General features: G+C 43.5%; 1 protein-coding gene across 1 annotated transcript; it reads right to left on the bottom strand.

The window, feature by feature from the left end:
- Nucleotides 1-5,439: 5,439 nt before the first annotated feature.
- Nucleotides 5,440-13,001, bottom strand: C17H15orf40 (chromosome 17 C15orf40 homolog). Its single transcript, XM_043490233.1, has 4 exons — nt 12,699-13,001; nt 11,235-11,361; nt 9,024-9,151; nt 5,440-5,945 (listed from the first exon to the last, which is right to left on the bottom strand). Exons 1-4 carry the CDS (start codon nt 12,984-12,986, stop codon nt 5,850-5,852), a joined length of 639 nt encoding a protein of 212 aa, XP_043346168.1. The 5' UTR covers nt 12,987-13,001; the 3' UTR covers nt 5,440-5,849.
- Between the last annotated feature and the right edge of the window lie 4,249 nt (nt 13,002-17,250).

Here is a 17,250-nt window from a genome sequence, read left to right as displayed (position 1 = left end):
CATCAAAATTGCTAATAAGTCATTTGACCACCCCCTTGAAGGATTAAGTGAAAGCATTTGTGCCAAGTAAACATCAATGGGTGGGGCACAGACTCAGTGCCAGTCAGCATCAGGTTTGTGCCTCCAGAAGTAAGAGTGGGTACCTCTGGGCCAACCTGAGTACAAAAAGTGCCGCTCACAGATCTCCGGTGTCTCTGTGCACTCATGGGCTAATTCAGTTGTTTTCACTCCTGGCCCCAGGGGGCATGGAGAGCCCCAAGTATTAATTACAGTTAGGTTTTCTCCAGGTCTCAGTGACTTCTCCTGAGATGCCTGCAGGGGACGATGTGATGATGATCTCACGGTTTATTTATACTGCCAGTGCTTTTAACTCACTAAAGGATCTCCAGCCTCTTTGTCTGAAAGAGGTAAACAAAACTGCTCTAACTGCTAAAGTTCAGAGCTTTTTTTGTGTTTGTGTGTTTCTCATTTTAAAGTTTCCTTCACTAATATGTTTTGTGTGTATACAAAATAATACTGTAAAAAGTAAAAGTAGACAAATGAATAATCTGCAACTAACCAGTGATTCTGCCCTGTTGTGAATGCTTCTCTTTCACCAGGCCCACACAAATTTATATAAATTTGGTGTATGTGTTTTTCCTTTATTAAACTGAGATTATATATATATATTAACCCACACATGTGTGTATTATTCTTTGTTCATACAACAGATTATAACAGCCATCACTCCAGGTAAGTAGCCATAGATTAAAAATTAATGACTTAATTTTAATAATATGACGTGGTATGGTATGGATATACCATTGATTATATGATCATTCTCCTATAGGTAGACACTTCGGTTTCCTTTTTTGCCTCTAACAATGCCATGTTGCCTTTGTCCGTATATCCTCTTGATGCTTTTGTGTGTTCTGTTGGGGTGGTCTCAAAAGTAGAACTGTTGGGTTAAAAAACCTGTATTATTTCATTTTAATAAATGCCACATTTTCTAAAGAACTGCAGAAGTTTACATTCCCATCAACATGTGAGTTTGCAGGTATGTTTTCTCTCTTCCTCCCTGTGACTTCAACTTTTTATCTAGATGACCACAGGCTTTCATACCTTCAGAGAACTTTACTGGGTTGTGTTTCATTGCTGATCACTTGTCAGTATTTCACCTAGGACACCTTCATTCTGTAAAACTATATTATTTCTCCAATATTTTGATTACATCTTCAAATCTTTGTTCCATTTCTTTGGTTCTCTTCTCCTGCTATGTGTTGGTTTTCCTGTGTCTGACTTCTGGATCTGTCATTTTCCTTTCTTTGCTCACTTTTATCTTGCCCTCTTAACTCCATGTCATATTTTCAGCCTCTTCTCTGTTGTGTTGTTTTCAATAGGACCTTTCTTTCTGTGATGCTTTTTAATTTGATTAGCCACATTTCAGGTGCTCAGGACCTACATGTGACCAGCAGCAACTGTCCTGGCATCACAGTTCTAGAACTGGACTAAAGGCTTGGGGTTCTGTGGACTTGACTTGCTCCCTTATTCTCCATGGTGCTCCAATCTCTCAGGTAGAGAGATTAGAGATCTTAGAGATCTCCAATCTCTAAGGCTCTGAAGAGATTTCCCAGAGGGACAGAAGGTACTCACTAGAGGATCCCACTACATAGTCTATTTGGCAGGTATGTTCTTCACTCCAGTTAATAAACTGGCATCCTTTTAATTCCTTGTCAGTTGTCCAGCCCAATTCTGTTTTCAAAGACAGTGACTAGATGGGATATCTGAAAGCTGCAAAGTTAAGGGAAGCACTTGGGACCTTGCTGGCTCCACCAAAGTGCTGACCCACACTCTCGAGTACTCAGCTGGCCCTGGTTAATGCCACACTCTGCTCTGTGCTAAACCCAGAATGTGAGGAGACTAAGTCTAAGGAATGTCTCTGAGAAGGCCAGACAAGAAAGACCAGATATTCTGATATTGGTAGTCAGGCACAACAGAAAGGGATTCCTAAAAGTACTCATTTCAGAAGGAACTGAGAGTCCATTCCCTTCTTTAAACTGTGTGTGGGTTTCTGCTGTTGTGTTATGGCGCCACCTCTTGGAATGTAAACTGAAAATCTAGCCTTATAAGCTTTGTCTCTAGTCACAGGCATTAAGAAAGTCTGAAGTGGGGGCTCATGATGGGTTCTAATATTTTTATTCTACCTTATGGTTAAGGGACTACCTAACTGAATGTCCAGAATCTGTAAGAGGGGGGTACTGGCACCTGAAGCCCAGAAAAGTACTGCCTCCTAAAGTGAGTCAGTTCAGTTGCTCAGTCGTGTCCAACTCTTTGCGACCCCATGAACCGCAGCACGCCAGGCCTCCCTGTCCATCACTAACTCCTGGAGTTTACCCAAACTCGTGTCCATTGAGTTGGTGATGCCATCTAACCATCTCATTCTCTGTCATCCCCTTCTCCTCCTGCCTTCAATCTTTCCCAACATCAGGGTTTTTTCAAATGAGTCAGCTCTTCGCAGCAGGTTGCCAAAATACTGGAGTTTCAGCTTTAACATCAGTCCTTCCAATGAACACCCAGGACCGATTTCCCTTAGGATGGACTGGTTGGATCTCCTTGCAGTCCAAGGAACTCTCAAGAGTCTTCTCCAACACCACAGTTCAAAAGCATCAATTCTTCTGTGCTCAGCCCTCTTTATAGTCAACTCTCACATCCATACATGACCACTGGAAAAAACCATAGCCTTGACTAGATGGACCTTTGTTGACAAAGTAATGTCTCTGCTTTTTAATATGCTGTCTAGGTTGGTCATAACTTTCCTTCCAAGGAGTAAGCATCTTTTAATTTCATGGCTGTAGTCACCATCTGCAGTGATTTTGGAGCCCCCAAAAAAAGTTAGCCACTTTTTCCCCATCTATGCCATGAAGTGATGGGACCGGATGCCATGATCTTTGTTTTCTGAATGTTGAACTTTAAGCCAACTTTTTCACTCTCCTCTTTCACTTTCATCAAGGCTCTTTAGTGAGTCTTTAGCTGTTTGGAATTTTAAGCACTCTAAAGGTGCCACCCACATGCTCTGGTTCTCTCCATCCCCCAGCTGGCAAACTAGTGAGGAAGAACTCATGGCAATCGGGAGTTCAAGCTCCCTGTTTCTGCCCCTATTTTGGTCAGTGTAGTGTAGACAAAGGACCTAGCAGTGTCTGGCAAGCAGCAGGCACCCAAATTATTAATTTACTATTCTTAATTAAATCATTCTTGTGAGAGTAATTATCATGTATTAAAGTGGGGATGATAGATTACAGATGCATTGCTAGACCACCATGACATTATTCACCAGAGTTGGATAAGTATCTTTCAGACCTTGTTCATGGGCTGCCTGAAAGGCTGGACCCTCAGGACAACAGACAGGAGAAGAAACACAGCAGTCACTTAAATTTAATGGGGAGAAGGCAGAGCTATAATCATGTTATCTGATACATGTTATAGGGGTTGCGGGTTTTGTATCCTTGTCTTAGGTCACTGGGCCTGTCTTAATGTTCTTGGAGGAAAAACAAGGCCCAGCTGAAGAAAGCTGCATTAACTACACTTTCACATCAGGTTGAGGTGCCCAGGCCTTAGCTGTGATTGTTATTAATGGGGAACAGCCCTGTGCAGGTCAGGAGAGCACAGACTGCTAAAGGCAACTTTGTTTGCTGAGGAAGAAAGGGAAATCATGTCCCCAAACACAGCTCCTGAACCAGTTCCTACCTCTGGCAACCGCTTTTGATGACTGGATGTTCTTTTTTCAAAAGATACTGTGCGTTTCTCAAAAAAAAAGTGACCAGGCAAAAACGTTCCTATGTTAAAATATGGCTATTTAAATAGATGATCATGGTGGATGTTACTCCTATCCAGACTCCTATTTCTGTAACTTTTCCTAATTTGTATTCAAGTACCTCCCCCTCTCTGCTATCTCCTCTGTTTCTATTTAGGCCGAGCCCATCTCCAGCTCTAGCATGGACCTTGATTAGTGTAAAACAGTGAGAGTAACTCTCCTCAGTAGTCAATGGTTTAGCATTTACCAAAGCTCTTGTGAGAGGCCCCTTTTCCTACTGGAGGGGGTGATAGGTGAATGAGAAGCCCGAAATTGCTGCCTTTTTGCCTCCAAGAAGGAAGTGGACCTGAGGGTAAAGCTGGTACTGCTGAAGTGAGTCAGGAAGAAAGTAGGTGAGTCCTTTATGACATCACTGAGCTGCTGCTAAGTCAAACCAACCCCTAAGTAAACCCTGCCTCTCAGACTTTTCAGGTATGTGAGCTAATAAATCCCTCCATTGCTTAAGCCAGATGAGTTAGGTTTCTGTTACTTATCAGGGGAAGCATCCTAACAAACAGGGATTCATGTAAAGACCACAGGTAAAAAAATGCCTGTAATGCACACACCAGAATAGTGTTGAAAAACAGAAAGGATTCTGAAGCCAAGACCACGTAAAGCAGAGCACATTTGGGAGCAGACAGCATAAGAGAAGGCAGCTGAGTGCAACTCGTGTTCTGCCCTTTACTCTGATTTTGGATGAGCCACCTCACTGATTGTCTTTGGTTCCTCTCAACAAAGTAAGTTGTACTGGATGAGTAGCTCCCAGTTCTCTTACCATCCATCATTTTTATTATTGGTCCTTTTAGTGGATTTTATATTTTTAAAGACTTTTGTCTATCAGATTTTTCTCATGTACTTAGACAAAGCAGAAAACTTCAAATCAACTCTTCCATCAGCAAAGGCAGTAATTAGATTACCTTAAATAATTACTATAATTTGTATTGGACATTTAAAAACAAGATATTTACTATTAGTTTTTGAAGCCTCAATATAGATATGACTTCTGACAGGACAGGCTTTCACAAGTATTGAAAGTAGTTTCCAGATCTTCTGTCTTCTTTTGAAGATCTTAGGAGATTACCATCCAAGGAGGAAAATTAACATGAAATTACAAATCTTTTTTTCTTTTTTGGCTTGGTAGTGTTCCGCTCATGTGATCGGAGTTTCCTGACCAGGGATTGAGCCTGGGCCATGGCGGTGGAAGTGCTAAGTCCTAACCACTGGACTGCCAGGGAACTCTCTAAACTGCAAGTCTTGACTGTTCTTACTTTTTAACAAAATGCTCAACAGAAGTTTAAAAAGACAAAAAAATGTTGCGTTTACATAAAAGTGAAAGTCGCTCAATCGTGTTTGACTCTTTGTGACCCCATGGACTACACAATCCATGGAATTCTCTAGGCCAGAATACTGGAGTGGGTAGCTGTTCCCTTCTCCAGGTATCTTCCCAACCCAGGGTCTCCTGCATTGTAGGTAGATTCTTTACCAGCTGAGATACCAGGGAAGCCATTTACATAAGCAGTTTAAAATATAAAGTGACACTATGAAGTAGTGACAGCTTTCCTCTGTCACTTTTAAACTGGATTAGAAGGCAGTCCCCAGAATTCCAGTAATTGCTGTGGAAATATTACCATTTTAATTTACAACAAGGATAAACTGCATTCAGCTAGAAGCCAAAGGATCTAAGTTCTAGTTGCCATCTTGCACCAAGTGATCCTGAATACTCTCAACTTCTGAAATCAGAGGGCTCATCACAAAATGAAAGGGGCTGAATCAGGTCATCCTAAATATCCTTTCCAGCTCTGTACTCTGTAATTCTGTGAAAACAGAGCAACATGTCCCGAGCTGTATGGGATCAGAGATTTGAGAACCTAAGTTCCATGTCCAGTACTTTTAATCTTCATACTTCTTTTTTGAGTCCTGTTCTTATTAAATATATTTACACATTCTGTGTATTTTAACAGTCTCTCCATCATTAGCAATAAAAAAAGTTTCTCAAGGACGTACTTTTCGCTTCTTGCTTTTATTTCTTTTCAACTTGCTTTTTCAATTTCTCCAAGATCTCTTCCGGAGGTGTGGAGGCCAAAAGCTTCACCACTTTTTCACGAGATTTACCACCCTGGACCAAAAGGAAAAACCGGTGTCAGGACAACACACTGAACTTTCTACTGCTATTAGTGACAGCAGACTTCAGTTGCTGAGGATACCGCACCGTGTCCTTGTGGGGCTGTCACAGGTGGGCTAGTATTCCTGGTAGCTCAGTACCGCTTTCTCCTAGCCATTTCTGGTCTATCCAGACAGTTTCCGGTTCAGTACTGTTTTTTTTTTTTTTTTAACAATTCCCCAGAGGTTTTACCTTCATACATCAATTTCTGCAGTAATAAAAATTAGGCATTTTCAAATTGAGTATAGAATCTGGATGTACAATATTCTGTTTTCAAGTAATAGTTTTGTTTATTTTTTAAATTCCCAAAACAAATATTGCAATTTAATATAAACTGATTAAAAATAATTCTAAATATAGAACTGCTATTCTCTATACTGTTACACATTTCTGAAAAATACCAAACAAAAAGTGACCACATACCCAACTGCTATGATCCCACAACCAATTAAGACAACTATAAGAAGGATTTGTTTAGAAACCTCCTTGAAAGAAAGTAAATTTTGGGGGTTATAGCTGTAGAAAGGGCCTGTGGGTGTTGCTGGTGGATAAGGTGGTAGAGGTGCCGGAAGGTTCGCTGGTGGGATTGGAGCTCTGAGGTCCTATGTGTGGTAAGGGAGTCACGATGGTGTTAATACTGTGTATTTGTCCATGAGGGACTGCAGGGTTTGAGGATACAGTGTGCTCATAGAGGACAGGGTCCAGTGTTGAGAGGGTGCCAGTGGGGGCGTAGCTCTCAAGGGTATGTGCATATGGTAATAAAGGTCTGGGCAGTATAAGGCCCAGTATATTAATGAGGGCTAACCGGTGGAGACCTGAGCCCTGTGCTAATGGGTATCAGAATTGTGGATATATGTGTGTGGGGAGTGGGGATTGGTGGTGAGGAAAGAATCTTAGCATTGTAAGAGGTTCATTGTATTAAGGATCAAAATGGTGTGAGATGAGTATGTATCCATGAGGTCAGGGGATGTAAGATTGTGTGTATGTGTGTGTGTTAGACACTCAGTCGTGGCCTATTCTTTGCGACCCCTTGGATTGTAGCTCGCCAGGCTCCTCTGTCCATGGGGATTCTCAAGGATTCTCAAGTATTATTCTGGGGTGGGTTGCCATGCCCTTTTCCAGGGGATCTTCCCAACCCAGGGATCAAACCTGGGTCTCCCATATAGAAGGCAGATTCTTTACCGTCTGAGCCACCAGGAGGCCCTATAAAGAAGCAGGGTAATATATGAAGTTCTAGTGACTGCTCATGTGGGTTTAGTGACAGAGGTATGTAAATGTGTGTCAGTGTGGGGAGAATCAGTGCAGTATGAGTTCTGGAATATGCTAGTGAGTGTTGGAATATGCTAGTGAGTGTCAGAATATTGTAAAGATAGTGTGTTCCTGAGTGCCTGAGATTTGTTGAGGTTCCAGGGAGTGCTAATGGAGGATAGAGCTATGGAGAAGATCTTGTGTGCAATAAAGAAGAGAAGGGCTGTGAAGGGATCCAGTTGTCAACCAACGGGGTTATAGCTGTGGAGGAGTTGAAGCAAAGAGAAATAAAAGAATATGTGATGGTCTAGGTGTGCTAAAGTGGATTAGAGCCATGGAGGGCTGAAGTGTGCTACTGGGGTTCTGGGCTGGATGAAGATCTGTGTGTGCTAATGAGGGTCAGGCCATTATAGAACAGCGTGTTTGTGTGTCCCTGGAGAATGGGGCTGAGTATGGGTTCAGGGTGTGCTAATGGGAAGGCACTGTGAGGTCCGGTGCGTGTTAATAGGGGTCAGGGTGAAGTGAAGGTCCAGCCTGTGCTGATGGGAAGTGAGGGGACAGGGTAGTGGGAGGACCAGAAGACAACGTTAATAATGATCACAGCTGTAGAGAGGTCTGAGTGTGGGCAAAAACAGGTTCAGGGATCTGCAAGATTCACTTTGTGTTAATGGGATTCAGGGCAGTGTGAAGGTCCAGTGAGTGCTAATATAGGTTACTCTGTACAGCTGTAGAGGGTCCCAAGTGCATGTAAATAGGGATGATAATCTTGCTGGGGGAACAATGAGTGCTGTAGAGAAGCTAACAGGCAGCATGTGGTGCTAAGAGTTAACTTAGAGGAGCCGGCTGGGTGCTAACAGAGTTCAGTGTTCAGTTGAGGCTTTGTATGCTAATAGGGTCAAAGATAAATAGGGACATTGCGGTGCTGTTGGCAGTTAAAATGCAGAGAAGACTTCCTGAGGGTCCAGTGTGTAAAAAAAAAAAAAAAGAAAAAAAAAAGAAGAGAAAAAGAAAAAAAAGTAAATTTTGAGTAGGTATTCATCTAGAGGGGCAGAAGCAGCACAGGCAGAAGCGCGGGGAGGGTGTTTAGGCTGACGTCAGAGCACGCGCCCGGCAAACTCAGAGACGACCTGCTATGCAGGAGATGCGGAGGGGCATGGGCCTGATCCTACGGATGCTTAGCGGCAGCCTCCTAATCAATGACCCAGTGCCCACTGGATCCTGGATGGGAGCTACGGAATATAGCACTGGAAAACAAGCAGAGTTGTAAGAAACATAAGCTTGGGTGGGTCTTACTCCTGCAGATTCTATTTGAGTAACTCTGGGTAATGCCCAGGAACCTGCGTTTTAGAAATCATTCCCAGGTGATTTTGATCGCCACCTCTAGTGCAGACTCTTCTAGTGCAGAAGTATTAATGACTTCGTATGAGCCATCTCTTTAATGAGCGTCTCCCAGTGAGCGAGGACATGTTGGACCAGATGTGCTTGATTGACTCACTAATGGATACTACAAACAACAGGAACCATTTTAGATGTTTCTACTAAGGTGATGAGTTGAGGGAAGAGACAAGCATTTAACCTGATAGAGCAGGTGCAGGCATGAACTCAGAAGGACTAAGGCATTTGGGAGGAAGGGGACTAGGAAGAATTACAGATTTTTGGTGATTAAATGTATACGAGAGTTAAAAACAACTGGTTTTTCAATTTTGAAAAGAAAAAAATTGGTGTTTTAAAAGTAATGACTGATGTAGTACTCAAAGATGTTGAGAGAGAGAAAGAGAGGCCTACCTTATCCAAAACCACATCACTCTTCCTGAGTTCTAAGACTTTGGAAAGATAGCGACACAGCTCTGCATTAGCCTCTCCCTCCGTCGGAGGCGCTGCGATGGCTACACTCACAGCCTCGGTTGTCACGTCTGGAATGAGAACAGATTCTCATAGTTCCTTTTCTTCATGCAGTGGGGATATTTTGTAAAAGCTTCTGCATTTGTCTGGCATATAGTAGGTATTCAGTGAATAACTGCTGAATGAACAATGACAACGCTTATCACAGTTAAGGGAACATAAACATGCCACTTCCATTATAGAAACCCAGAGAAGAAAATTGGTTTTCACCTGCTGACCAAGGTGGGCCCACGAGCCCTGGGCAATAGTCTGGAATTAGGAGCTGGAAACTGCGCCTGGTCTGATAGGAAGAGCCCCTGGCAGGGAGACAGGGGAGCTGGGCTTTAGCCCTGCAGTCACTGAGAAGTGAGTGAAGGAGGTAGCTCACAGACTGTACAGGGCTGTTCAGAGTTTCCTCATCAGGGAAGTGGCAGCACTGTGTCAGGTTCACCTCAGTGAAATGCCTCTCTGATGTTTTTAACATGTATTTATTTAGTTAACAGCTACATAGCACTTACACCAAGTTTAAGGGCACACAAACACATTTTAAGGGCTTTACAAATAACTTGCTTATTCCTATAGTTTATCATCTCCATTTTACAAATGAGGAAACTGGAACCAAGAAGTAATGTGTTCAGGGTCACATGGCTATAAAGTGATGCTGTGATTCAAAAATAAATTTGAATTCATACTTTGAAATCCAGGGACAATGAACACTGCTTTCTGAAGTGGTTCAGACTTCATCAATACAGCCTTCATAAAGAGCAACCTGCCTGCAGTCCTCCACTGTCATTTCTGAGAGGAGTATATATTCAAAGCAGTTTGCAAATAAGATTGAGCTGGTCCTGCATCTGGGGTTACCTGGGCATTTCCACACCCATACATCTTGCCTGTGTAAACATGGTCACAGGATCCACAGGAATAAGATGGTAGAACAACCCTTCTCCTATCCTGTCAGATTCTATAATTCAGTTTTCCACATTTTAGTATCTTTGAAATCCAGGTGTATCTTATAATAGATGGGAAAGAAAACATTTAGTTGATGTGGATTTTGTCTATCTTACTGGTACAAAAAGTACCTGTGTACCTTACAGTTGATGGCCAATTATATCTGATGAAACATGGCATTCCAACAGTAAGGAGACAGCGTCCACAGTGACTACTTAGAAAATGCCGGCCAAGGAGGGTACAGCCAACACACAGCTACACAAACATGGCCATAAGCACAAACCAGGCCCAGCACCCCAATTCTGAGGTCTTGTTTTCAAAATATTTTAAAAACTGGAATACAGAGCTTTAGTGGGTGACAAAGACCATCAATAATACTCAGATTAGTGCTTCTCAAACTTTTTTCCCCACTCAGAATCCCCCACCTCCACCAATTTCCCCTGAAATTCCAACATTTAAAGCAAATGTCAACAGTTCTTCAGGAGTCCTTTCTGTTGACCTCCCCCGTGCCCACCAGAGATCCTATAGGCAACTTTTGGGGTCCAAGGAATAGCTTAAAAGCTTCTAACAGGCCAACTATCTCATCTGACAGATGAAAGAACTGGGCCCAGAAATATTTCGTATAGCTTTGACTGAAACAAGCTCACACAGGTGTTGATCATCAGGTTCTCTCCCTCCTTGGACCAATTATCATTAAAAAATCCACTGAAACACCTTCCTTTCTCTGGATAATGTTTGCACTTTCGGTAACAGGACAAACTAAGAATCATCTAGGTTACATACATTTCTGTATAAGTTCTTTCTAAAATACCTTTTTAAAAATTGAGGTATGACTGACATAGAACAGGTGTACAACATAATGATTCAATATTTGTATTTTGAACTGATCACCACAATATAGGTTAATAAAATATTAAAAAGGACAGTATTCAGTGGTTTTTCATCTAACTTGGTATGCTTTAAATATGGTATACGTATTCACTTTTAAGTACTAGATTACACCTTTACATTAGAATTCAGAATTTAAAAATGGAGGAGCCTCTAACTGCAGATGTGAAAAACATATTTGACCATACAGGATAAATTTTCAGCAAACTAAGGCAAAAAAAGGATGGAGCAGGGGACAACTGATTCGTACAAGATCCCTAGCCCAGGGTCCAAGTATACCTGTCACAGCATTTTGTTTGGAACCAGGTTTGGCACGGATGGCTATGCTGACACCGCCTTTAGGATCAACTGTCACAGGACCTAAGGGAGGAAGTGGTCTCTCTGGTTCCTTGCTCTGGCTTTTACCCTAAAACGACAAGAACAACCACACTACAGCTTCACAGCTTACAAAATACTTTCCCACGCATTTGATCCTTCCAGGATTCCTTTTCACCCTTAACCAAGGCAAATTAGGCTGATTAGTCATGTCCAGGGATTTTTGGTCATCTAGAATGGTCTTCCAACATCTTTCATGGCTCAAATAAATTCTTCCACAAAGCCTCCCCATCAACCCCACCGAGGTTTTTTCCTGCCGTGGTAAACCTTAGAGCCGGTTCTTTTGCATTTCCCATTCCTCGGGGGCAGCGACTGTTCATTATTAATCTTTGTATTTCAATCAGCACAAATTAAAAGTTTCTGAACAACCACGGCTGGAAGTGTATATGTGGGAGGGGAGGGGGCGCCGGAGAAAAAAGGAACAACAGTGGTATTTAAAGGACTTATTGTTATTTAGCCGTTAAGTCGAGTCCGACTCTTTGCGACCCCATGGACTGTAGCCCGCCAGGCTCCTCTGTTCATAGGATTTCCCAGGCAAGAATACTGGAGTGTGTTGCCACTTCCTTCTCCAGGGGATCTTCCCGACCCAGGGATCGGATCTATGTCTCCTGCACAGGTAGGCGGACTCGTTGCCGCTGAGCCACCCGAGAAGCTGATTTAAAGAACTACTATACTAGGAACTACTATAAGCTGAATTAGGAACTTTCCACTCGACAAACATAAACTGCGCACCAGGACGGTGTGGAGGCAAAGGATGCGTAAAGATGAACAAGGACACATGGCCCTTGGCCTCAAGGAGCCCGGACTGCGGACTGGTACGCTGTGCTAGGAGGCCGACCTCACACCCACCGGGCATCAACGCGCAGCGGAGGAGGAGGCGGTTCGGCCTCGGGACGCCGAGGAAGCTCCCAGCAGGAAGCAAATTTAGAACCGAGTCTTAGGAACCAACCGGACTCGGCCTTGCAGAGACGGTGGAAGGGAAATGGGAAGTGGTGCGTTCCCGACGGAGGGGTGCGAAGACAGCCGAGGAAGGGAAGGGCACTGAACGCTGGCGAGAGCCTCCCAGGTAAGCATAGGCCACACCGCGCTGCCGGAACACGAAGCGCGAGCCTGGGAGTGAGGGAGCGAGGCCGGAGGGGCGGCAGCCACCGCTCGGGTAGAGGCACGCGCGACGCCGGCCCGGGTGCTCGACCTCCGCGGTTGGCGGGCGGCGCAGCCGAGTGAGGCGGGGAGAAGGAGGCCTGGGACTCGGAGACAACAAGCGGTTAGCGGAGCTTCTACCCGCCCGCGGGTCCCGCTTCTCTCCCGCGCTCCTCAACCAGCATTCCTGCGGCCCACCCTCCCGCGGCCACGGGAATTGCCACTGGCCTTGTTCGTCGCACCAGCTTTCTTAGGCATGTCGGCGCCCAAAGGGAGCCGGGTGACAGCCCTAGAACCAGACGCAGCTTCGAGCAGCCTCAGGCCGTAGCCTAGGCGCGGCATCCTGGCCGAGGAGGCGGCACGGAGAGCGGCCTGGCGCCGGAAGAGCCCTCTGCGCCTGCGCACGCAGCAGGAGGGAGCGGCCCCGTGGGCCTCAGTTCGCGAAGGAGGGCGACGCCTTCCGGCTGGCGGGATCAAGACTCGTTCTTCCTGGAAAGAGCTGAAGAAATAAGGCATGGATGCTCAGTCGTTAAGCCGGGTACCACTCTTCCAAGACCCCATGGACTGTAGCCCGCCAGGCTCCTTAGTCCACGCAGTTTTCCAGGCAAGAATGGAGTGGGTCACCATTTCCTCTTCCCGGGGGATCTTCCCCACCGAGGAATCGAACCCATGGCTCTTACGTCTGCTGTACTGGCAGGCAGATTATTTACCAGTGTACCTCCTGGGATGAAAGTGAAAGAGGAGAGTGAAAAAGTTGGCTTAAAGCTCAACATTCAGAAAACTACGATCATGGCATCTGGTCCCATCACCTCATGGGAAATAGATGGGGAGACAGTGGAAACAGTGTCAGACTTTATTTTTGGGGGCTCCAAAATCACTGCAGATGGTGACTGCAGCCATGAAATTAAAAGACGCTTACTCCTTGGAAGGAAAGTTATGACCAACCTAGATAGCATATTAAAAAGCAGAGACATTACTTTGCTAACAAAGGTCTGTCTGGTCAAGGCTATGGTTTTTCCAGTGGTCATGTATGGATGTGAGAGTTGGACTGTGAAGAAAGCTGAGCGCCGAAAAATTAAAGCTTTTGAACTGTGGTGTTGGAGAAGACTCTTGAGAGTCCTTTGGACTGCAAGGAGATCCAACCAGTCCATCATAAAGGAGATCAGTCCTGGGTGTTCATTGGAAGGACTGATGCTGAAGCTGAAACTCCAGTACTTTGGCCACCTCATGCGAAGAGTTGACTCATTGGAAAAGACCCTGATGCTGGGAGGGATTGGGGGCAGGAGGGGAAGGGGACGACAGAGGATGAGATGGCTGGATGGCATCACCGACTCGATGGGCATGAATCTGAGTACACGCTGGGAGTTTGTGATGGACAGGGAGGCCTGGTGTGCTGCGATTCACGGGGTCGCGAAGAGTCGGACACGACTGAGCGACTGAACTTAACTGAGCTGTACTTCCTGGGAAGCCACGAAGAGATACTGAGAATGGTTAAAATAATTAAAAAGAAAAAAGTGGGGGTGGGCTATGATCCAAATGGCAGAAAACCCATTATAAATGTTTATACTGGTTCCTATTTTCTCTTTCATTTCTTTCAGGTTTTAGTGAAGTTGAATTTAAAACCTCAATGTTGTCTTAGCTTTTGCCAATGGAGAAGATGGAAAATGGATTTTTCAAGTGTACAAATTAGGCAAGAGTAATGAGCTGTGTAACTTTTGGGGCTGGACACTATAGCACCATGCTGTCTTAGGAATGATGCATTGTCTAGTTCAAGGGACACTTTTCAGGTTTTGAATCTCGATGACTGAAACAGGGAAGCAAAAAGGGGATGGTTTGGAGCAGATAGGACTTGGAAGGGAAAAGATTTGTCTGAAACATACTGCATTTGAAGATCTGGCTCTTTAATATCCTATAAGGTTGTCTATTTCCAGGTAAAGTTTTTTTCTTGCAAATTGAAAGTACTACTTATGTGAGCCTAAAAGAAGGAACATTTGGTAACTCAAATAAATTGTCACAATTTGTTGGGTAGATACTGGAGAAATTACACTTTTAAAAAAATAGAAAATGCTCATATGTTGCAATAACTACAGATTGGCCAAGTATCTTTCTGGGTCTTATTGTAAAGTTTGAAAATGGTGACATGTTATTTTGGGACCCAGTAAAATATTTTCCCAACTTAATGGCTTGGGAGATAGACCTGGGTTTAAATTTGGCTTCCCACCACTTCCTGACCTTTTAAAACATGAATTTCCTTTTAAAATATTTTAAATGTTTTAAAACATTTAAAAACCTTTTAAAACATTTCTTGGCCTGTGAAATGGGTCTTATAATAGTACTTTTCTCATATGATGTTGTGAGAAGCAAATGAGAATGTGTGTCAAGTGCTCAGTGCAGAGCCTGGTGCCCGGGAGTCACTCAGGCAGCTCTTTTAATAGGAAATGATGGTGTGACATTCCTTACCCTCTATCAGAGGAAATAACAAGAACAGTTCTCTTTCTCTCACCTGCTGAGAGCAAACAGGGGAGAAAAGCCTGAGACTGCAAAAAAAACTGGTGAAGTGGCAGATGGCAGCACTTGTTTCCAGGGTAGATGTTTAAGTAAGATGAGCTGCATTATGTCCATAAACAAAAAGAGCTTCCCAGGTGGCTCTAGTGGTAAAGAATCCGCCTGCCAATGCAGGAGAGGCAGGAAAAGTGGATTCGATCCTTCAGTCAGGAAGATCCCATGGACAGAGGAGCCTGGTGGGCTACAATCTATGGGGTCACAAAGAGTCGGACACGACTGAGTGACTAACACACTTAAAGAAATAAAAATAAAGCTACTATAAGATATTGCAGAACCACTTCAAGGAATATTTGAGAAGAAAACATTTTGAAATGCATGTGCAATCAAGCATGCACTGGACTACACTTTACAATAGCCAAAAAATGGAAATAAACATATTGTTTATGGGGAGATAAATGGATAAAGAAAAAGAGACCTGTGTACTCAATGGAACATGACTCTGCCAGAAGAAAATGACATAATGTGATTTTCAGGAACATTGATAAAACTAGGGATGATCAAACAACGTGAAGAAAAATCAGAAAAAGATACATATCTTTACATATCATTTATAGCTGGAATTGATAAACACACACTAATTTATTCACTGAGAAACATGAAGACTCAGAGACCTAGAAAACAATCTTCTGATTATTAAGGAGAAAGCAAGTGGAAAAGGGTAAAATAGAAGATTAGAGTAAGCAAATATAATCATTCTATGTAGAACAGGTAATCATCAAAGACCTAGATATAACAAAGGATTTCTGTGAACATACTGTAATGAACTCCATGGAGAAAAATGCAAATATGAATACACATACATATATGTAAAACTGAAAACACATTCGGTTCACCTGCCACCCACAACACATTGTATATCACTGTCACTACAATATAGAATAAAGATTAATTTAAAAAAGAAAGCTAGGGAAGAACACACAAGCTTTTAGATGTTTGTTTAGGTACATTCCACATTAAATTACAGCCCTGAATGAAAACTCTCATAAAGCTTTCATTTCCAGGGTAACCTGGAAAAGTTGGGCATTAGAAAATCCAGCAGCCTTGTGGCCATTCCTAGCAACAGCGACCTTAAAAGTTTTGCTTATGAGTACCATGTTGTTCAGTCACTAAGATGTGTTGAACTCTTTGCAACCCCATGAATTGTAGTACACCTGGCATCTCTGTCCTTCACTGTCTCCCAGAGTTTGCTCAGATTCATCTCCACTGAGTCGGTGATGCTATCTATCTCTTCCACTGCTGCCCCCTTCTCCTTTTCCCAGCATCAGGGTCTTTTCCATGAGTCAGCTCTTCACATCAAGTGACCAAAGTAATGGAGCTTCAGCTTCAGCAACAGTCCTTCCAGTGAATATTCAGGGTTGATTTCCTTTAGGACTGACTGGTTTGATCTCCTTGCTGTCCAGTGGACTCTCAAGAGTCTCCTCCAGCATCACAATTTGAAAGCCTTATTTACCATTCAACTCTCACATCCATACATGACTACTGAAAAAACTATAGCCTTTGGACTATATAGGTCTATATAACCTTTGGGACTATAAAGGTCCATATAGTATACGGACCTTTGTCGGCAAAGTGGTATCTTTGCTTTTTAATACACTGTCTAGGTTTCTCATAGCTTTCCTGCCAAGAAGCAATCATCTTCTAACTTCATGGCTGCAGTCACCATCTGGAGTGATTTTAGAGCCCAGGATGAGGAAATCTGTCGCCACTTTCACCTATTCCCCTTCTATTTGCCACGAAGTAACAGGACCGGATGCCATGATCTTTGTTGTTGTTCAGTTGCTCAGTTGTGTCTGAGTTTGTGACCCCATGGACTGTAGCACACCTGGCTTCCATGTCCATCATCTCCCAGAGCTTGCTAAAACTCACGTCCATTCAGTTGGTGATACCATCCAACCATCTCCTCCTCTGTCATCCTCTTCTCTTCCTGTCTTTTAGTTTTCCAGCATCAGGGTCTTTTCCAGTGACTTGGGTCTTTGTGTCAGGTGACCAAAGTATTGAAGGTTCAGCTTCAGCTTCAGTCCTTCCAATGAATATTCAGTGTTGATTTCCTTGGGGTTGACTGGTTTGATCTCTTCACAGTCCAAGGGACCCTCAAGAGTCTTCTCCAGCACCACAGTTTGAAATCATCAATTTCTTGGTGCTCAGCCTTCATTATGGTCCAACTATCATATCCATATGTGACTACAGGAAAAACCATAGCTTTGACTATATGAAC

This window comes from Cervus canadensis, chromosome 17 (genome assembly GCF_019320065.1).
Source record: "Cervus canadensis isolate Bull #8, Minnesota chromosome 17, ASM1932006v1, whole genome shotgun sequence".
In the NCBI taxonomy this organism is placed as follows: domain Eukaryota; kingdom Metazoa; phylum Chordata; class Mammalia; order Artiodactyla; family Cervidae; genus Cervus; species Cervus canadensis.
The sequence above is the reverse complement of the archived record's forward strand: the minus strand, read 5'-3'. Positions and strand labels throughout refer to the sequence as shown.